Genomic DNA, 24,062 nt, shown 5'->3' on the forward strand with positions numbered 1-24,062 from the left:
GAGGGACAATCAAGATCAGATTATTGCATGAACTTGGACATGCAGTCATTCAGTTTATTTCTCTGAAAGACAAAACATCATTTATTTGAAACTTGGAAAATATTTTATAACTTTTTGCAAAACCCCACCCATCTTCCACCCAATTTTATATCTGGCTTACAGCTGATATAGTTTTAAAAAGAAAGACCCATTCACACATGTTATGTGACAGTTACTGATCCTCATAATTCAGTGAACTAATTCAAAATGTTTTTAAATACATACATTGAAAAAAAACTTTAACAGGGTTGAGCAGATTAATATTTCTCATGAAACATGAGTTTGATAGAAGGTGCTTCATACTACCATGCACAAGTGCTTGTTAAAGAGTTTTTTTTATCCTATCAGGAGAATCATTTTAATTTAGAAATAGGTGTTTTGTCGTCCGTCATCGCGTTATCTTTCTATGCCAAACCTTGGTATTAAATCGAAAAGTCGTAAGGACCCTATGATAATCAAACTTAAGAGAGTTATCAAGATAATTTTATTTGCAATCGGCACGTATCACAAATATGTGCGGTTAGAAATGAACATTGGGTTACGAAAGCTCTTAAAAGGATAAAGTTAGAATACCTCCCTCCTTTCCTCCCTCTTCGTATGCACGGTGATTCGTTAAAGATTCATGAACACCTCAAGTATAAAAATGAAAAAAAAAGCATATTTTACATCTTTATTGTGTCTATTTCTAGTCAAAAACTATAAAAATGTCGATTATTTCTTACCCGGTATTTTTACACCGCAAAGGGGAATAATCGATCAGAATCAATTCAGTGTTTAAATGTCGCCGCGTAAGGACTTGAACATCATGCATTTAGAAAGATCGCATTGGCACACCCGGTTAACCATTTATTGATATCTGTAAAACTTGGCATATTTATTCTTGAAAAGCTCCTGAATATCAAAATTGCTGTTTCTTGTTTTTAAAATGAATACAACTCTTTAACAAGACAAGATAGTTGAGTTTTGGTGTGGCCACGGTGGGATTGTATGACACTTCTGTTATTGTTTATTATTAAAGGGCAAATTTAAAGAAAGACACTGCTGTTACGGGAAATATAACATCTTTGTCAACAAAAAACAACTTTATTTTCGTTAATTTGTGTAGTTCTTTAGGGTGCGCCAGGCTCTTGAAGTTGTCCGTTCACACGCCATCTTTGAATGATGCCCGCATGGTAACCAGGTGAGGGTTTTGAGACACCAGAAATTAAAACTTTGGATGATATTAGGGATGATAAAAATAAGTTCTGGATATGAAAGTTTTTGGACTGAAATATTTTCAAATTTTAATGATTTTGAATGAATAAATAGCCGATTTACTCTAGAACAGAATAACCTATCTGCGTTAACGAGGCCTAATACCTTCTTCCATTAAGTCAAAAAAAGAAAATAAGTAATCTGGAATCACATAAATAGTCTTCGTACGTTGATTTTTTTCTCCTTCTGATAATTTTGTATTGTGTGAAAAGTTTTCTATCGAAAAGTTTCCAGGATAAAATATGTATATAGGCCTGTTACCCCTATGCAGTATTTTATTCAAGGCGACTGTGCTTTTGTTGATAAAACGGAATATAAGTCTAATTTAGCAAGGATCTTTTTTTCCATTTGTTCAATATATGGCGTATATCCTTGAAATATATATATTTATAGTTTCAAGACAATTAACAAAAACCAATAAAGAATCGATTGTTTGTGTACAATTTTGGTATAAAGCCATGATGTTCAGGCTTTCCTGTGCAATTTCTGTATACCGAAATTATCAATGGCTTGTTACTGAAAACCAATTTTGTTTTTTTCATTTTTTGTCTATCAATCGGTCACGACAATAGACTAAAACTGATTAGTTTAACAAATTTAAATACGGCTTTATTGATATCCACATTCATGTGTAGATGTTGAACCATACATAAACACTTCAAACGGCTCAGGTATCAATGAGGTCGGCAGAGAAAAAAAATGAAATATGAATATTAGAAATTATGATAATAAATATTGAATTTTAATTTGATCACAAAGCATGTTCTCTTAGTATTAATTAAATGAAATTTTACATATTAATAGACTACATCTACATAGGTTTTTGTATAACAGCAAAACGTTTGTCCTCTATATATCTTTTTTTTCTAATAGTTCATGGTCTTCTTTTAGTGTTACTTGTGAGGATAATGGTGTCAGTACAAAAAATGCATTCCTTGATGTTCAATTGTCTGTACCTTAACAACTCCCTTTTGCTTATATATTAGTATGGTAACTTGTAAAGCATTATGAATCGTTTGTCGATCTATATATGTCTATGCAGCTTTACTTCATATGTGTGTCCTGGTTTGACAATACGATTGGTCCTTTTCGGTTGGAACAGTTCTTAAACGTTGGTATGATATTTTTTTTTACGAACATTTCATTCTCGATCATTGGGCCAAATATATCTATTATAGATAATTCGGCTGTACAGTACGTACTGATTTGGCGACTGTCTGTTGTAAACGCCTGTATTCATTTTTTTCAATTTTCTGTAATAAAACACATACTTCAATTATTTTTTACAAATATATAACATAAATATATTTTTTTGTAAATATTTCGTTTCGTGTAAATAAACTAGTGAATTTCAAAATAAAATTGATATTATATTAGAGTTTTAAATAGCTCTAGTGAAAAGATAAAAATACAAAATACCCACTAACTGTAGAGTTAACTTTTAATCGTATGGTATGCCTTTACCAGGTCGAAAATATGACAGTTGTTTTTCCTTCGTTCCGATTGTTGACCAATTTGGTGGGTTTTTTTTTCGATTTTCCTTGACTATTTGAATTAATCTTGTTGTTCAAAATCTTTATTATTCACGTTTATACAGGTATGCATTATTTGATAGCATTATAAACCAGTAATTGGTACAGGGACTGCTTCAACAAGAAAGACACAAATTACAATATCATGACATAGGTGATTTGTAAATTGTAAGTTATAACATCTTTGGTATTTGTCCATGGAAATTTGTCCTATTATTTATCATTTTACATTTTCTAATGTTTATGTAAGCCTTATACATTACTGCCTGCGTATAATCGCAGATTGAGTATTTGTGTTACGATACATTTTAAATAGGGGATTTTGTGTTTTAACTGATTTTGTGTTTTATGGTTTGAGTCAATAATGAACTATACAAATTCTACTGTACCCGATTTTGGACCATGTACTTCTCTACGGTGAAGCTCGCCAACTAGATATGTGCAAAATAATAGACCAAACAAGATATACAAAGAAAATTCAAGGCAATAAAGGAGGGGGTATATTCCCTAACGTGTCAGGTTTTTGAATTATTGTTGTAAACATGAGAGATGAGATACTTTAAAGGACACTAAAATTATAGGAAGTCTAGATATCGACACCACCAAGACAAAGAATAAACAACAACAACAAAAATATAACAATACACTTAATTTCCATTACAAAAAAATTACCATTAATTTATTGACATGTCATAACCTAGGTTTTGATTACAATCATTTTGCCTAAACAGAAATTAAAATGAATGAAACGTGTTTTTAAAATTGGTAAATACTTACTGAACTTTAAGTATCCGGTTTATTCTATTTATTTTGATTTGCTCAGTATTTGTTTATAAAATATTTTTTTCGAATATTGTAATCAAAGTATAATCAAATAGATCGTTTTCAAAATAGTACTTGGAGGATTTCATTGGTATCAAATACATATCTCTTTAGTGTTCCCAAAATGTTTCACACAACCTAATGCAAAAATAAATTAAGCATTAATTTATTCATTTACCTTGTATTTAAACTTGTAAACGATACAAAACAAAGAAAAATACTCTAAATTTAAATAAAAAAAATCATTTAGCCATGTCCCAAAGAAATTGTAATGGTTTTAGCATTCAACTCTTAGAGTACACAATGTCATTAACCTATTCCAGTAAAATTCAAGACTAAATACACAAACACTCGATAACTTGTGTGAGTGGCAAATTCAATTGTGCCTTAAATTTATACATTACCGTGACGAAGGCCATACTTTGACCTTTGATTGTTAACTAATTATTCATTATGACTTGCACCACATCTTCTGATATCTATATACGTTTTGTTATTATAAGAAATGGGGTTACGGCTTTATTTTATTCTTATGTATGGCACAAATTAGAAATATCTGTAAAGATAAAGAAAAGTACGTGTGATTAAAGTAGACAAATATCAGATATATTACACATATAATTTGAATAACATAAGAACAAAAAATTACAGCATTTATTATCTAGATATCTGTTCACAAACAAAAATGATTTAAGACGACTGAAATTAATTAAACTATATATCTAAAGAATTGTGATGACCCGAATTCAAAGTGTATTGAATGATTATACATTTATTTTGCAATATACAATTTAAAAAAATTGAACATAAATGTGGACATTATACACTAATAGCAAATTAGTAATAGTATACATGTTTGCTTGACTGTTTATAGATATATAATATATATAGTTGTTTTCAACAATTTCATAACATTAAAGTAAAATAAACTGGTTAGACTCTTTTGAAAGGCATAAGTATAAGCTCAAGCAATGATAATATACATTAATATGTGTATTATAATCTATTATATAAACATGTTGCCAAATTGAAGAATATTTTATATTTTTGTTCTAATGAAAAGTACACGAAAAATAATATATTTAGCACTATTTTTATTTTCGAAATTAAAAAAATCTTGAAACCAAACTAATCATATAACTTTATAGATATCTATGCAGTTAAGAATATTCATATTTAGAAATATTACCTGTTTCACAAAATATGCCGGTAAAGCCAACAGCACATTTACACATATACCCGTTTATTTGTTGAGTACATGATGCACCATTCGAACATGGACTAGATGCACATCCTTCTGCATCTGCAAACATGTTTAAAATGAAACGTATAAACAGATATCAAGGATTGAACAAAATACGACACAGCAAAAAAAAATATCAAAATGTGTATGTTTCGACAGAACGCTGTATGTTTGATACTGATTCTCATGAAACAGAAAATTTACAAATTAATCCTGACCAATTTTATTAATTCTTTTCATGTAACCTCACAAAAGTGAGCGGTGTATGTGGCAGCCCGTTGTGTAATTAAAATCATCATATTAAAAAAAATAAAACAATTTGTTATATTGAATAATAAAAACTACCACTTATTTAAAGGCATCTTTGAACAATTGAAGAGATACACAGTTTTAAGAGAAATGTTTAGCTTTTTATTTTACGACATTAAAATAAAAATAAAAAGGCGAATATTATATTTTTTCAATACTTATCAATTGAATATCAGCGGAAACAATTATTATTGTTAACCGATGGTTTTTGTGCAGTATCATGTTAACAGGCGTATGCCTCTTTCCAATAGCAAATTCGTAATCGTATGATTTTTTGCTTTGTTTTTTTTCTCGTTGGTTTCGACATGTTAGATATTATACTGGGTAGCGAAACAGAAATGTTTGTTTTTAGAATCTCACTCTAATGATTCAATATTGAACTAACTGAATTATACCAGAGTTTGCACATTAACAAAACGTATCATTTTACATAGAATAATTAAATCGTTACATAGAGAGATTTATATCATCTTGTGACATGCTTATGAAATCTAGTACAACATCCAAATTGAATACGACATTTTGCTGTTGAACTGTCATTGTGTGTTTGTTTCGTTGACACCACAAGACACAACTTCCCTTGCATGTAATTCTTAGATACAGTTTATGGTACTATGCAACATAAAATTATTTCATTTCGCGCATACTGTTTGAAAATAGTTGATCGGGTTTCCGATTCCTTATTATCATATATTTTACCTATTTTACCTACTTACCTATTATTTTCAATTTTTTACATTTCTGGTCAGATGCTTGCCTAAAATATTAATCAAAGTTTTTGTTTTATAAACCAGTCAGAATGTATGAAAAATATTAATCTACATTTGTTGAAACCAAAAACAATCACATTTGAGACACAAGATTCCGATACACAGATGAATACATTAAACTTTCAAGAGGCCATCGTGCATTTTTAAAAATAGTTTCACATTTGAACAGGAAGATTATCAGAATGTTACTTAAGCTTGTAGTTTTTTCGATATAAAGTTAAGAAAGGAAATGGGGAATGTGTCAAAGCGACAACAGCCCGACCATAGAGCAGACAACAGCCGAAGGCCACCAATAGGTCTTCAATGTAGATATAAACTGTATTCAGTTTTTTGTGTTGATTCTTAACTTCAGTTGATATAAATTAACATCTCATACTTGCAAAGTTCAATTTTAAATAATGTTTTCTTCACCACAATGAAAGCCCATCAGTTAGCAACACTTATACAAAAAAGCTTGCCTGTAAACATCTATTGCTGTATAACAGAATATGTGGATTCCAATATCTTCATTCGTTGGAGTCCAAGTCACATTGACATACCAACGATCGTTTGAAGAACCATATCTTAACAGCTCGGACTTTATAAATCCAACTGGTGATACCATATTGACTTCGGCAATTCTAAATGATAAACATGTGCTAATATAATATTGAGCTGAGACATTTCGGAAAGTGCAATTTATGCGTTATATCAACGAGGTCGATTTATTTTATTTTGGTTTAAACGATACTTAATCTGATAAATTATTACATAACAATATTAAAACACTGGAAATGAATATATAGGAGTTCGGAATTTATCAAAGTTGTCCCCGATAGCCTGACATTATTTTAGTGTAGATATGTAAGAATACAAAGAAATAACTTCCCACTATACCAATGACTGTCTCATGCTTTCAGACACGAACACATCATTTAATCATTTTGATAATCACATTATTGATCTACCACTCCGTCAAACAAACAACTACTACTGTACGTTTCGTAAGCTCTAAATTTAACAATATTCAATATAAATAGAGATTTGTTTTTATTTCTTGAAATGCTTTTATCAAACAAATCATAACTAAAAATGTGCATATCATTATGAAGGTTTCGTGTTTTATTTGGAACTCGGTTACATGTACCTTTTGTGTATTTTTTTTTTTTTTTAGATCTGGTGTTCTGTGCTCTTCGACTTTTTATTGATTTCGTGATTTAAATCTACTGAAATCAATCCCTGTGTTTTTGTGGTGTTGGTGTAGTGAAGTTTCTTAATAAGGGCAAAATATACGCGAAACATTCAAACTCACAGATAGACAACGTCATGGATTAAAATGGAAAAAAAAGACAAACAGACAAACAAAAGTACACAAAACACAACATAAAAAACTAAAATATAAACCAAATCAAACATTGTAGGCGATCTCAGGTGGTCCGGAATTGAAAGGAGACCTTGCTCCACATGTTGCATCTGTCGTGCTGCTAATGTAAGTACAAACCCGGTTATTCGGAAGGTCACATTCCAGAAAAGGGGACGGGATTGTACATGTCGTTACGACATTAGAAACATATCTGCTATCATCTTTTATTTATAATTTTACTATCAAGTCTGAAGTATTCTAAATTGTTTTTAATTGTGTAATTAAACCCAGTATGTTAACCCTGACATAATATGTTCATAATTGGAACGATTCCTACTTACTGTGAAACTGTGGATCTTGCAATAATAGTTTGATGATACATCGAATTTGATGGAATATCTATCACTGGTGTTTCTATTCTTGGTTTGGTATCACACATAGTAGTACCATCAATAACATTTATAATGAATTGCAACGGTATACTGCTGAATGCGATAGTATCTTGTTGGTTACCAAAGTCCTCAATTTGAAGAACAACAGCATAACGACCAGTCACAGGTATTGCATTTATGTATAGGATACAATTTGACTGAAAAAAAGATATGTAATACTGTGGATTCATTTTTATTTGTTGGATACCAATTTTAGATGCAGACTTAGGCAAAACCACTAAATTTTATATCCACAAACATGCAAGTTTCCGTAATCCACGGAAATTGGTACCCACGAAAATAAATGAATCCACAGTACCTAGTTTACAATTTTTTTGTAAAAACGGTGTAGTGTGGACTCATTAATACTCATGGTATACCAATTGTCGTAGATTTCACGGAAACAGGGGATCCACAAATTTAAATATTAAACGAATTGCAAATTTCTAAAGGAGTGTATGCAGACTTTTTCAAAACCACGACATCAAATATTTAAAAATACGCAGGTTTTCCTTTAACCTTTAAAATTGATACCCGCCAAAATTAATGAATTCACAGTAAATGTCAAGTTATAATGGTACTTTTCCTGTACAACAATTGGATTTCTTGGATTACTTCATCTTCGAAAGATGCATATTATATTTCATATGTTTAATTTTCACTTTCGTTCTTTATTTGGCCTATTTAAATTTTTGTATTCGATTGTCATTGTTTATTCTTTTGTAGACAAAACAAGTGTGTGGCTTACAAATTTTGTATCTATAAGGAGTTTATTGTTTGTGGAATTATTTTGTAATGTTTAAAAAAAAAAGAGGCGTACATGTACGATCCTATTTTACATTTAAAAACTCCTAATGAGACAGGAACTTTATCTTACTGGTACACCATGTAAAATAAATTTACAAAATACTGTACTATAAGACTCTCGATAAGCCCTCAGTAACACTTCACATTGGATTTTGGTTGAATTGTCTCAGATCTGTTTTTTCTGAAAGTATATATTATTTAACAGTAATTCATGCTGAAATTCTTTGTTACAGTTTTCTTGAACAATTAGGTATTATGCTATGTTGTAATGTTAGCATTCACTAATAGAACCCTACCTGATCCAAAACAGAGTTTCGTAATATGTTGCACACGCCTCCGCATTCATCTGTTATAGAATTGGTCGCCCACCGACATCTAACAACATCGCCATCTTCGTCATGAACTAAAACCAGAATTCTCAAATGTTTATACAACAACTAAATGGATTATTAGTTACATAGTGTGTTAGTGACCTAATATGATATATACAGGGTCAGTAAATTCCATATGGGGTGAGAGCGAAGCTCGAACCCCATATGGAATTTACTTACCCTGTATGTATCATATTAGGTCACAAGCACACTATGTAACGAATTTATCTTACCGACTATCTTTATTTGTTGAATTTAGACTAAAGTTGTCTTATTTGCTATCATAACACATCTTCTCATTTCTGTTTTAAAGTGTTTAAGTGTTCAATTTTTAGAACCTTCTTCGATGATCTTCAATTGGTCTGCACTAAAAAAACTAATGTGAACGATAAATATCTATTATCAACAACCTTGATATAACAATATTAAACAGAACTTTCAATACTTTTAAATAATCAAACAGTGCCTAAGTCGTAAATCCACTACTAACTGTGTATTGAAATAAGCCCCGCCTCCCTACTAACCTAATATTGAATATACACGGTTTCCACGAGGTCGCTTTTAACCAATCATATTCCTAGAAATGTATAGGAGGTAAGATAAAATTCACTATTTCATTGTCATGGCTCGAAATCGAACACCACAAACATAGATGTTAAAAGATCAGGAATTCCCTTAATGAATACCCTTACCCTAATTATAACCCTAACCCTAACCCTATAGATAACCCTAACCCAAATTTATACATCAAAAGAGTATCTGTCTCTACTTTATCTTCAAAAACCTAGTTTTTAAAACTTATGGTATATCAACTGGATATATGCTTGGTAAATTTAATATTATAATAATAGTAATTAAACAAAACATAAAATCTGTGGAAGTGTATGCTGCAATTAGATAATCAGCAAATAAATAAAAATTAGCTATATATATTTTAACAGGAAATGAATAGCACGGAATGTGTCATTCTATATGTGCAATTTTCCTGTGGGAGAAAGTCGACTGCAAACTATGTATTTGTGAGTTTTAATTATGCAAGATCACAGAAAATTTCAAAATCAGAGAAAATCGAGTAGAACATTTTTGTCAAAACATAAATACTTTAATTAATAACCATTTCCTTTTACATTCCCTCAATGGTAACATTCGAGACGTATGACTTTCGTCCTTTCAACCCGAGCATATGCGACCAACAACTTAAAGACCAAACAGCCTATTGTTTATGCGCATCAGCTAACGCAACTTGGTAGTGACATACAATCTCTATGACGTTGTTTCAAGCAATGAAAAAAACGTCAAATTGTAATGTCCTATTTCGCGTTTTTCACGGATTCCAACATGGTGTACGCTGCGTCTCCCAAGAAAAGAGGAACTATTATGCGTTGCGCTACTTTAAAATATCTTGTGGAAATTTAACACAAATGTACACATAATTTAAGATACTACATTATATTAAACCTTCGTTCTAATAGAAATAATAAAAAACTAAATTTTGATCTTGTCTTTTTGCATTTGCGCCGTTCTGCCTTTCATTTTTTTTTTATTCTTTCACATGCGTAGATTTTGTCTTATTTTGGCGTCGATCTGTATTTCATTTTTTTCTTCTTCACTTTCGTAGATTTTTGTCTTTCGTTTGTGCTGATTGTATACAGGTTAGGTGAAAATTATTTGTATGCCCGATTTATGGATATATTATGTTTTCTGGTCTGCGCGTCCGTTTGTTCGTCTGTCCCGCTTCAGGTTAAAGTTTTTGGTTACAGTTTTTGGTCAAGGTAGTTTTTGACGAAGTTGAAGTCCTATCAACTTAAAACTCAGTAAACATGTTCCTTATGCAATGATCCTTCTAATTTAAGTGTCGATTTTGCAAAACTTTAAAAATTGAGTATTCACAAGGTTAGGCCGATATTCAATTATCCCTTAAAGTGTTAACATACTGGTAACATGTGCATGTAACTCATGTCTAGATGATTCTCGTAAAATAATGCCCGATCTTGCAATGAAGTTAAAATTTATTTATACTGCTTATTGGACAAAATCTTATAGTAAAAATAAAATGATGACAAAGGGTCATTTTTGTTTGTCATTTGTTTCGTTTCAAATTGTCTTTAAGAGAAATGATAAACATATCGTCTAATCTCACTGAAGCTTACAGCTAATTCCCTAATGTCTGTAGATCAACACTTTGGTTTGCATGCTTGTTTTGTTTGTATATTTTGTATAATTATATTTTGATAACGTATATACAGATTTACATATCTATATATAAAGATGTCAATCTTAATTTCAGATCTTCAGTAGATATTCATACAAACAAAGCAAGGAAGCCAACCAAAGTTTTACCCTACAAGCATTTGGAAATTAGCTGTAAGGCAAAAATATTAATAAAACTAATACTACTCAGCGAATGTGAATTAAAATAAAAATTTTCAGTGTTTAAAACTAAATTGTCAGTGTAAATTTAACTTATGACAAAAAACAATTGCTCCAAGAATAATATCTTACATCAAATCGCTCCCTTTCATTTAGCTACAACTGTGACCGGAACGATTGAAAAAAATCGATTTTAAATGCCAGCAACAATTTTTTCTTTGTTTTACTTTATAATGTTTTAGAATCGAAACGTTCATTCATATATTATACCTATAACTTTAATTTCCTTATATCTTAAATATTCAAAAATAATGAATTCACAAACTTGATGCAATAATTTCTAAACGTTCGTCTTAGTCGGGAAAAATAATAGTTTAATAATTGTATGTCCGTCTTTTAACAGTACTGAATGAGTTCGTTACGGCAAACTTTCTTCTGAAATTGACGCGAAAAAGAAACAAGCACATATAGTCTGGTATAGTCAAATACTCTGTAAGTTAACCAGTGCAATCTTTCATTTATTTTTTTATTTTCAATAATTCTGCTTAAATGTGGAACAGATGACAAAAAAATATATAAAGCGACGTGAAAGCTAGGTTATTTCAAACAATTTTCCATTCCGACGGATGGTGTTTCTGAAGGTTTATATTGTGCGGCAACATCATAAAGATCTGAAACTGATACATGCTTAATCTCTAGTATTAACGGACAATAAAGTAGGTGAATATAGTTGTTGCTCTTGGAAATTTAAATGTGGGTTTCAAACGTCCAATTTGTGATTTCTTTTTTCAAATAGTGCGCCATCAAGGAAAGTTTGTACTATGACGTCAGATGCAATGTTCTGAAGAAAGACAACTCTTTTCTTCAAAACGAACGAGAAAAAATCATGAAAATTACTCATAACTTTTTTGAAAGGTCGGTGACATACACTTTTTTTTGCTTTATTTTGAAGAGTAAATATGGCACTTTCCTTCTTTAAATTTTTTTGAAAAAATCACTGATAGTTATTTTTTAATACTGGAAAGGTTTTTCAGTTTTACGTTTAATTTTTGGCGGGAATGAAATAAATCATATCTTTAAAGATCAAATCAATATGAGCCTTAAACTCTTGAACCTGTATTTGAAAGATACAAATCTACTGTTTAACGTGAAACAAGAATTATGATTGTAGGTTTGACATAAAGCATTTTTTTGAGAGTTTAGAAAACAAGCAAATAGTATGTGAATATTCGGTAAAACAGGAAAATGAGGTTGCTATAGTGACAAAACTAAGTCTGTGACCCCCATTTTTTTTCATCATATTTTGTTCCTCAAATCATGAAATATCTTCACACAAAATTTTAAGGAAAAATCACTGGTAGAAATGAATAGGCTGTTTGGTCTTTAACATATTTACACCGAAATGGATACGAAAATAGAAAGAAAAATGTAACATGACTTCGAATTAATACGAAGTCTATTAATAACGATAATCTTCGGTCTAAATTAGATTTTCGTTTCATAATCCATTACTCTCAAGATTAACTTTTTACTGGTAAAGCGATTGAATGTCATAAGTTAAAAGAATATAGAATGTACGGTCATCATCTAATCTATGTTAAGAAATTTAACAATTTAAAATTAAACTTAAAATGTAGAAGGTATGTTACAGATTGAGTCTGTAACTGTGCAAATTAAATATTCATTCATAGACGTCATACATTTTGTATAACCATAAGTAAGGCAGTAATCCTTTATTATGCAAACCAAGGTACCGAATGAATCAATTGAACTATAATATTTGAGGTATATATATATGTTAGTTTTTTAGGGTAATACCAATTTGGCTACATCCGTTATTGTTGTTTTGTTTGTTTTAGGCATCATTATAACATGTATAACTTATTTGGTTTTCAACTCACACCGCAGGTAACTTATCACGTTGTCATTGGTTTAACGCCGTCACGTGGTAACCCATATGAGTCCATTGAGGATAAGTTATGGTGACGTAATATATTACTGTTGTTATCTTTATTTTTTTATTCGTCAATAAAACGCAGCAAGAAGGTTCAAAGTGTGATATACTTGCTATATGGTTCAATCCCTACCCCGTGCGGATCATAGAAAGTAAAGAAAATTCATAGGATATTAGCGTTTCTATAAATGGATTTCAATCACCCTCTATAGATCTGGGAGGGATCAGTAGCGAATAATATAACATATAATATATATAGTATTTTTACTAAGTAAAACCCAGTAGGAATATGACCAACGGCCAAATCTTCTAAGAATTGTCTTTACCCTCTATAGATCCGTAGGGGTCATTAGGGAACGGTATAAGGAATTTATTACATTTGTACACTAGGGACCATTCCTTCTAAATTATATTTAAAAACAAGCATCATAATATAAAAACATTAATCGAATTAGTCATCATTGATAGTATACGTGAAGTCATTAACTCGATATGAAATATATACTGACATCCTACAGCTATGGGGTTACAAGGTGACGGCACATATGATTAAATACAAGGTACTTTATTCATGTCATCTGCGCCAAGTGACTTGGTCCTCTTGATTAGATTACTTCCCTTTGTTTCAGATTGAAAACATAATCCATTCTTTTTCCGTCATGGATCTAAAACTAATGTGTCTTTTAAATCTTTCTTTGGCGGATATTTACAAAAATGTTGTGTCATTGAAAGGGAATATGCTTAAAATTTGACTTTTAACAAAATGAGAAGGTTGAAATCATCATATTTTTAAAAGAATTTGGTCGAAAACTTAAGAAAGTAGGTTAGTTAAAATGATTTAACTTGAACATTCAACTTTCAAGGTAAATTTCTATCAGCAGACACATAATGAACGCTATAAAATGTTCATTACAAACTGACGTACGAAATTGTTACATTCAATTAGAAAATAACAAAAACAACCTGTGAAAACGCAATTTTACATTTTATAACTAAGGTGTTATAGCATTGTATTGTTTTCCTACCGAATGTCGGTGGTTTTCTCCGGGCACTCCAGCTTCCACCACTAATAAGAACTGGCTGCCACGTAATAGCCTGATTGCGGTGCTTACAAGTGGCGTTAAAACACCAAAAATCAAAAACTCGAATCATTGTATAGCCACAAATATAAAATGGTTGGAATCAACATATCAAAAAACAGAAATTACGCTCAATATAATTTATAAACCTTACATCTTGAATAACAGTCCTTGTGCTTTCAAAATAGTTTTGTTTTTTATTCCTTTTTTCTTTTCTGTTTCATTAGTGATCAAGATTTCTTTTTATATTGATTCATAGTCATAACGCGTCATCATAATGCATTATTTTGAACTTGATATTGTATTGTCGTGATGTTTGAATAAGAAATGGTGATTGTTGAATGGCATACTTCATAGGTTAACAGAACCACTCCAAATAAAAAAATGCAAGCAATAAGATAACAATATATCAATATAAAATAAATTGAAAATTGACATAAATGAATGATGGTTTTGTCAACGAAACAGCTGCCTTTTTAGTAGTCACATGTATTGACAATAGTTGTCAGAGAAGCGCTCAAAGAGTATATATATTTGATAAAAGTGGGAGAAACCAGAGGGATAGTCAAATTCATGAATCGAATAAAAATCTGACAACGCCATGGCTAAAAAAAAAAGACAAATATTAGTACACAAAACACAACATAGAAAACTAAAGACTAAGCAACAGGAACCACAACAAAAACTGAGGGTGATCTCAGATGCTATACCTCGATTTTTTTGTATCTATATATCGGCAATTATATTCGAATTCTATCATGCATGGTTCGAAGCTATATTAATTATAAGAAGTAGCCATATTGGTAACCTTTGTAGACTTAGTATACTGAATTCTGTATGTAATAATCAGCATTAAATATGAAATTGTGATCTTAACAAATTATAAACTGAATTAGGAAGTGAAATGGAAACTTCGTACCATAAAAAACAGTACTTTCACCTCATGTGTTTTAAAATTAATAGTCAACAACAATTTACCAAACGACCTAAATATATAGTACAAGCTTACCTGGAATTCTCAAGGCATATGGTATTGCACAGTTTTTATTTACTGTAAAAAATGGTTGCATTGCAGCAATTGGTGAAGAGTTGATTCGTCCATTATCTTGTCGAATGGTTAAATTTGCTGTTGCTATTAAAGACCAACTACTTCCACCGTCAACAAGATTAGCCCAATTGCCGCTTCTGTGTCTTTGAATTATAGGAATTTATTATATTCAAAACATCTACTAACTAAAGGCAACATTAGTATATCGCTGTTCGAAAAACATTAATCGATTGAGAGAAAACAAATTCGGGATATAAACTAAAACTGAAGCATACACATCAACTATAAGAGGAAAACAACGAAACAACAAATACACTAAAGTGCAACAAAAAACAAAACGACAATGTACTATACAAAGACACGAACTATAAAATAACTACTGCCAATTTCCTTATTTTTTACAAGACATCTTAAGAAAAAAACATGGTGTGTTAAACTTTGTTTTGTGGCCAGCCAAACATCGCGCATTTATGCAAACACTGAAAGGACAGCATTATATGATAGGACTACAGTAAAAATAAATGCAAGAACATTCAGGACAAGGAAATACACAAATAAACAATACAATAGTACATCTCGACACTGCTGATAGATGTCAAAGGTGCATGGTTTACAATCCAATACGCCTGACGCGCGCCCAATGCACACAAGACCAATCAATGTTCTCAGATTAAAAAACAGTCAGAAAACCAAACGAATATGAAGTTAAAGAGCATTGATGACCCAAAATGCCCAAAACATGTGACAAATACATACGGCTAATGTTATATATGCCTTTTGTTAGCTATTATTCGTGTGTTTCTTTGTGTTCTCCTATCTATTTATATTGTAGTCCTGTAATGTTGTGTTTTCATTTTAATGTTATATTTCACGTGGCCATAAAAGAGGGAGGTTTGGCATGCCACAAAACCAGGTTCAACCAACCATTGTTTTTTCTTTAAAAATGTCCTGTACCAAGTCAGGAATATGGCCATAGTTATATTATAGTTCGTTTCTGTGTGTGTTACATTTTAACGTTTTATTTCCGTTGTGTCTTTTGTTTTCTCTTATTTTTGAGTGTGAATTCACATTACTATAAGACGTGTCACGGTACTTATTTATCCCAAGTATATGGTTTTGATGTTATATTTGCTATTCTCATAGGATTTTGTCTAATGCTTAGTGCGTTTCTGTGTGTGTTAAATTTTAATGTTGTGTCGTTGTTCTCCTTTTATATTTAATGCGTTTCCCTCAGTTTTAGTGTGTTACCCCGATTTTGTTTTTTGTCCATGGATTTATGAGTTTTTAACAGCGGTATACTACTGTTGCCTTTATTTAATGTTATATATGCCTGGGATAAGAACATCCTTGTTATTTATGATAATTCATACTTTTCCAAAAAGTTAATTTATTAAATAAAATACTACATCATTGATATTTATGTCAACATCGAAGTGCTGAGAGACACGCCACAAAATAAACGATCACGTTAAACAATCAAGGGCTGCACAACATAACCATGCGTTGTATATCATACGACAAAAGTGACGTCACAGGTAAATTAAAAAAAAATATTCAAAATTTAGTTCATGATTTGGTTTGAAATTATCGTATTTGATGTATTAAATAAAAATTACAAGACTATCAATATAGACTTTAGATAATACTAAGATAAATAATTGTATTATCTACAGTGGCGATCACTTGTAACCCTTCATCAAATCTGTCAGAATTGCTCCGGAAAATTGTCTTCCTGATACGTTTTAGGCAGTTAAATATTCTAGCAAGAACAGTTTTAACCAAAACTGATTTGGTTAGTTCTACCTATACTGATTGATTAAGACAGTTTTACATAGATAGAACAGATCCCGACAGCTCTAGCCTAGAACAGTTTAAGACAGTTCTACGACTAGAACAGTTCTGAGACTAAAACAGTTCCACGACTACAATCCTGACAGGTTCGGTCAGTTCTGCTGAGAGTTCTACAGTTAGAACTGATTTAGTCAGTTCTGTTGACTGTTCTACGATTAGCACGGTTTTTGGACAGTTCTACCTAGATCAGTTTTAGACAGTTATACCTAGAACTGATCCTTACAGTTCTACCTAGAGCTGATTTTGACAGTTCTATCTAGAACTTCCTTCATAGGTTTACACAAAGACACATCGTATGGATCAAACAATTCGAAATCGTGTTAGTGTCCATAACATTTAGTGAAAGTTATTTTTTAATCTTTCCTCCACATAACTATGTTGGAGCAGTTTCAACATCAGGAGTATATTCATGCATATGAAGTCTGTATAGTGTGAAAATGCTCGAGCATAACGTATCAACTGAGATATGTAAAACCCATACGATGGGACAGACGTTATGCAACTGCTGAGAAATGGAAAATTGATAATTTGGAAGGTGAAATTGTCCCGTTTGTCATAAATTTAAGTGTGAAATCGTGCATCTGTGTCAATATTGAGAAAAAGATCAAGGTACATGCATGATGCAGTCCTACTAGTATCAGCAGTATCCTTTATTTCAAGTTCATAAGGATATATAAGATGCAAGTATTGGCTGAAACATGGGTCATTCAGCGATGGAAAGACTATGATAGACAACTGGCTTCTACGTACGGTAGTACTCACCAATGGCGTTCAAATTAAAATATGTCAAAGGTCAAATCATGTACTTAAAAAATTTTCAGAGCTTTGAAAACCAAAATCTAATTAGATTGTTATGTGAAATTACATTCCAATAGCAAAACCTCAGAATTGCCTTGACAAACTATTCATGGGTCCTCATAAAGAAATAACGATACTACAATTACAATATGAGTGTTCTGTCCTGACCGAATGCCTTTCTTCGCTCAAACATACATGTATCTATCGTATTTGAAAAACAGTGTGAATGCAATTGACCTAATTTAAACTTATAATACGGTATGGATAAATATTCACACAGTTTCGATTTGTGTTGCAGCATTAAAATCTTTTCAACGACATTATTAACCATAAGTAGGTGAACTGGACATTTTATTCGATTAGGGACTTTCTGTTTTGAAAAAAAAATGCTAGGTTATATACCCTTTTTACATGAACAAATATACTAGTGTCAGAAATAAACAACTAAAGTAATACAGAATACAAAAAAAAGTCAAAAGTTCGAACAAGTAAATAATATTTACCCAAATACGTATATGTTATCTGATGTAGATGGGAACGTAACATTAAATGTCCTTTGGCCATATGTCCAGTTGTCATCCTCACTAAACTCTGTGCAATAGTAAGACACAGGAGTTACCAAAGTTGTTGTCAATGTGTCATGGCATCCGCTATAGCACATTAACGATCCTCCACCGTTTACCAATATTCTGTTCAATATGGTTGCATTATCACAGTGATGACTATTAAATGACACTTTGTACGTTATGTATACCTGTTAAAAAATGTATATGAAATTCAATAAGACTGAAATCAGCTTTTTGTATTCATGCATACCAGTAAAAACTTTCTAAATATCCAACAACATGTGAAAAAAATAAGAAGACGCTTTTAATGTGTCTTACATTCTTTACTTTAAACTCTGAACATTTAGATTAGTGAATTAAAACTTGTATTAAAATCATAACAAACACACATAGGTTTTATTGTTTATTTGTACATCTACCATGCTCAATATTAAGCACCAATAACATTCAGTACATGTAAAGCACTTATCACCAAAATTCAAATATTGTATATACAAACAACACATATATAATTGATAATCAAAGGTGCCAGGCTTATAATCTGATCCGCCAGACGCGCATTTCGTCTACATAGGACTCATCAGGGTTGCTCAGATCAAAATAATAAGAAAGCCAATCTAGTATAAAGTATAAAGTTGAAAAGCATTAAGGACCGGAACTTTCAAAAAAGTTGTGCTAACTATGGCTAAGTAGTCTATGTCTGGGATATTTAAATCCTTAGTATTTCGAATAATTCTAAAATTTGCAAACCACTAATTTATAAAAATAACCATACAATTGATATTCATGTCAACACCGTACTACTGACTACTGTGCCGGTGTTACCCTCGGGAATGAAACGTCATCACCGAATAAAATATAAAAAGTTTGATTGTTTAAAGTGTTAACTCCGCAACTTAAAAGGGGAACAATAATACAAAAAAAAATCCAATGGAAATTTAAAACTGAAATTTTTTATCCTTTCTTGCTTAAATTTTTAAAAAGACAAATATTTTGGCAACCATTTACGAAACCAACAGCAACCGGGTTAGCATTTTATAACTCTTCTGTAAACCCAAACAGTGCCTATCAATTCATAAATAAGAAAAGCAGAGAATTCAATTGAATAGGGACATATCTTATCAGTTAAGAACTAAACAAAAACAATGAAGGTTTTTCCACCCATAAAGATCTATTTTGATATAGAAATATTAAAATTCGGTTTATTTCAAGCGTTTATGGTAGCTTTTTGTACGCTGACTCCAAATATATAATTTATATACATATTTTTTTTTTATTAAATCAGGGTGATCATTTGTTACTTCCGATTTGAAATTTTTTTACTTCCGGTATAATTTTAATGTTCACTTGACACTGATTCAAAAAATAAATAATTGTGTATACTTTAAAAAGAATAAAGTACTAAAATTGCGACTTCCGGTTTACACAAGGTCACTTCTTATTGCTTTTCACAGGTCAAATGGCTTGCAACCTTATGTAAAAAGCCTTCTGGCTTTATCATGTAATCATTTAACTTCAAAAGAAAGGTAAAAATCTAGAACTGTGAATTTACCTATGATCTTAATAAGTTCAATTTCAAAGCAAAAAACCAGAAACTCAAACAAAGACACTAGATCTGAAGTAAACACGGTAAATAAGTTATATTACTATTCGCATAATTTTAAATTTTAGAGGGAGTATAACTCCCATTCAATGTTTTTGCACCTGTTCAACCAAAACGTATGTGTTACGACATGTCACAACTAACAATTTAATTATAAAAAAATATTCGATTTCGTATACGGTTTCTGAAAAGAATTTAAAATAAGCCAAAATCAAAATTTAGAATATGGCCTTAACATTTGACGTAGACCTCATTTCATTTTTGGACCAAGGACCTCAAATCAAGATATCTTAGGTCTCTATGACTTACGGTTCATGGGTACCATATCTATTTCAGTTATGTCAAATACAAAAGGGAGAAAAACTTTCATATGGATAGGAGACTCCGTAACGCTTCGATCAAAAATTGGCCGAACCATCCTGAGGATTTATCAAGCCATTTAGAAAAGTTAAATTTGTCGATTTATTTTACGGTTGCGAAAGAGATGCACACACAAGAAAAACAGTGTTTCATACAAAGAAATTAGTTGGGTTGATCAGGGTCAAAATTAAGAGCGCATAAACTGTTAAATACCATATACCAAATATCTATGCAACATGTTGCGAAACAAATATTACATGAAGGAAAAAATCTTTACGGAAGAAAAACAATAATTAAAAACCAATTGTTCAGAGAGCAATCGAAGGTCTTTTCACATCAATTTTTGAACTTATTTAAAAAAAAGCTAGTTCCAGTAAACCCAAAGTTAGAATTGGCAAAGTTTTTTTTATACAAATAATGCAATAAATGAATGGTTTCTGTATACTTTAAGTGAAATAAGTGAGATACTGTGCTTCTTCCCGTGAAGTATATGTCACTTCCGATCATATATGATAGCTTCTTTCACACTGATCACCAAAAATATAGATTATATTTACCTATACCTGTAAACCAAGAGATAAGTGGCCACTTCCGGTTTATCGAAAGTCACTTCTATCCTTTTTTTTTCAACAATATATTGTTTGCTGTTAACATTTTTTTTTAATAGTATAGCTTTCTAGTGAAGGGTCTCTTTAGTTTTACAAGAAATCCAAGGTTTCTATCTATTTAACAATAATACATTACAATTTGTCTTCACTATATTATAAATATTTCATTTTCCCTAGTAAATAAATAATACTATTCTTTAGTGATAAGTTTCTGTATTGAAAAATTTTAAAATAAATGGATTCAAAATAATTTTCAATGAAAAAAGTACAAAGCTACTTTTTATTTTCTAACAGTCACTTCCGGTTGTCATTTTTCATGTTCATATGTCACCCAACCTTTTTTAAAAGGTCATATGGCTTTATAATGAATAAAGTAGAAGTAATAATCAATTAACCTTATATTAAGACATTTTAGGGGCACTAACTCCTATACGAAGTCATTAGATAGTTTCAGACCAAATGTAACATATCTTCATTACAACCAAGGAAACATTATGTACTTGTTCTTTTATATATAACTTGAAACAATGAGTTAAAAAATATACAAATTACTTTGGAAAAGTTTGATAACTCCTATCAAATGTCATAAAATCGCCGAGAGCCACATTGGCCAATAATTCCTGAGGATGAAACAAACAATTATGCAAACGAGTGTTGTCGATATCTTTTGTGTTACGAAGGAGATACACATACTAGATACACAGTGAATAACGAGATAACTCTTACAAAGAATATTGTTCGGCTAAGAATCTGTGAAATTTAGAAGCGCATAAACTATACGTTCAGAAAAAGAACTATCTAAGGGACATATTGTGAAACAAAAATGTATTGCAAGAACAAAATTTGGCGGAAAACAAATAATAGTCAGAAAAAATACAATAGAAAATTTCCATAGAAAAGTGGAAAAACCTTAAAATATGTGAAAAGAGTGCAAACAAAAATAATTATAAAAAATTAGGGGAAAGACAAAAAGTTTTTAAGAACGTCCAAGAATATTTTCAATTTCTGAAAGTCAATACGATTTGAATATACAATGTGTTCAAAACTGAAGGGTCTTTTTGACATCATTGAACTCTTTATCAAGATTCCGATGAATAGACAACATTGAACATGTGTTAGTTATGAAAATAAAATGAATGTGTTAAACCATTTCGTTATTTTACAAATTCAAAATAATTTGTTTGATTTTTTCAACTATGTCATATATGGGGCTAATACCAGGAAACAGCGCAAGGTTGTATTCTGCGAAAAAGTATTATATATAATATATAATACATTTTACATATGAATTGTAGTCTTAAATTACTTCTATTTTTAGCACATTTGTAATACTGGAATATATCTAGTGCGTCATTAAAATTAAATTGCTGTCTGTTTAAAACGAGTCACTTTTATATTGAAAATTTGAAAGATACCGTTTTAATCTGAAATTTGTAAATTAGTCATCTATAATTCGTCATATTATTCCGTTTCATTTGACATATTCTTTTATCTTCATTTCTATAGAAGAAATAACAAATACCTTTGTTAGCTACATGTACGACCAATAAACTTCAACGTTAGTTTCTATATAAAAACATATATCTAGATTATACTTCAGTGTGCTACTTATAGAGATAAACCAGATCAACATTTAAATATTTACTCAAAGTTTCGTGTTTTTTTTATACTTCTATCCTTTTTTGTTTGAAAAGATAAATAGAAACAGATTTTGTACCAATATTTGAAACATCTTCTTAATATACGCACATGTACGCTATTCGTGTAACAATTGTTTGAAAATAATGCTTGAGTATCAAAATTTCCTGATTTATAAGTTCATAAGAATTGGTAGAAATATTCTTCATACAAAATTAAGCCAAATATCGTTTTAATAGCATTCAAGAAATTGATTTAAATCAGTCGAAAATGCATTTTGTTCTAAACAATTCGATGTTTGACGTCGTGAAATGTACGATGTTACGTTAGGAATGTCATAAATTCCCCTATCACTGTATCTCAAACATTCGTGGTTCGTTGTCATAAAGAGTGAAATATTCAATAGATGTAGCACTACTTTGAGAATCGTCGTAATAAAATATTATGTTTCATATACTTTTGTCTCGAACGCAGTCTTTAAACACCAAATACAATAAACATTAAAACTTTTTAAATATTATTGCGATGCTGTTAATAAACGATTTGGCGCGAATATTTTGTTAACGGTTGAAAATATTATTTTGAAATTGACAAAATTTATGTACAATGTATTACCTGATTGTCTTTGTACTTCCATGTTATCATTCCTCCCTGAAAATGAGCTCCATCGACATTTATGATTTGTAAAACTATCACAAAAATCTGTATAATCAGTCTCATAATTTGTGCTTTCAGTATCCTTTAAACACAGTAGTTAAATGTATTGACATGTTAATGTGCGTGCCGACATTTAAACAGATAAATTATATAACAATATGTTCTGCAAGGCTAGATTTCATTTGAAAGTCATTAATAGAATCATCTTATTTTAAGAATAAAACTTCCGTAATTTTGTACGATTATTACGTAATACTAATTTGTCGAGTCACAGTGTCATATTATATAAGCAATGGGCGTTTTGTATCAATCAAACAACAGAAACATTATTTGTCAACAAAATGCATTGTTATATATATATATGTCCAGTTTATTCGTTATTTGCGACGAACCTGAAGGAAACACAACTTGTTCATGTTGTTAGTTTTCTTTTTATATTGATTACAATCAACACAATTTTATATTTAGATACGCTACGAATGCTTGTTGTAACATGTGTTTATCCCTGGCTTTGTTGTTTAAAAAAAGATGTTGATAAAGCTTAGCCTATTATTTGAAAATAATAACGGCGGACGAAAATTATGATGTGAAGAAGTAGTAAAGCTGTATG

At 30.7% G+C, this 24,062-nt stretch overlaps 1 protein-coding gene across 1 annotated transcript; it reads right to left on the bottom strand.

Moving 5' to 3' along the window:
* Nucleotides 1-2,332: 2,332 nt before the first annotated feature.
* On the bottom strand, nucleotides 2,333-23,646 carry LOC134697982 (uncharacterized). Its single transcript, XM_063560268.1, has 9 exons — nucleotides 23,411-23,646; nucleotides 18,524-18,774; nucleotides 15,333-15,514; nucleotides 8,846-8,952; nucleotides 7,653-7,900; nucleotides 6,428-6,589; nucleotides 5,916-5,956; nucleotides 4,837-4,950; nucleotides 2,333-2,546 (listed from the first exon to the last, which is right to left on the bottom strand). The coding sequence occupies exons 1-9, from the start codon at nucleotides 23,513-23,515 to the stop codon at nucleotides 2,539-2,541; spliced, it is 1,218 nt and encodes a 405-aa protein (XP_063416338.1). The 5' UTR covers nucleotides 23,516-23,646; the 3' UTR covers nucleotides 2,333-2,538.
* Nucleotides 23,647-24,062: the final 416 nt, after the last annotated feature.

The sequence above is a fragment of the Mytilus trossulus genome, chromosome 14 (genome assembly GCF_036588685.1).
Source record: "Mytilus trossulus isolate FHL-02 chromosome 14, PNRI_Mtr1.1.1.hap1, whole genome shotgun sequence".
NCBI classification, from domain to species: Eukaryota; Metazoa; Mollusca; class Bivalvia; order Mytilida; family Mytilidae; genus Mytilus; species Mytilus trossulus.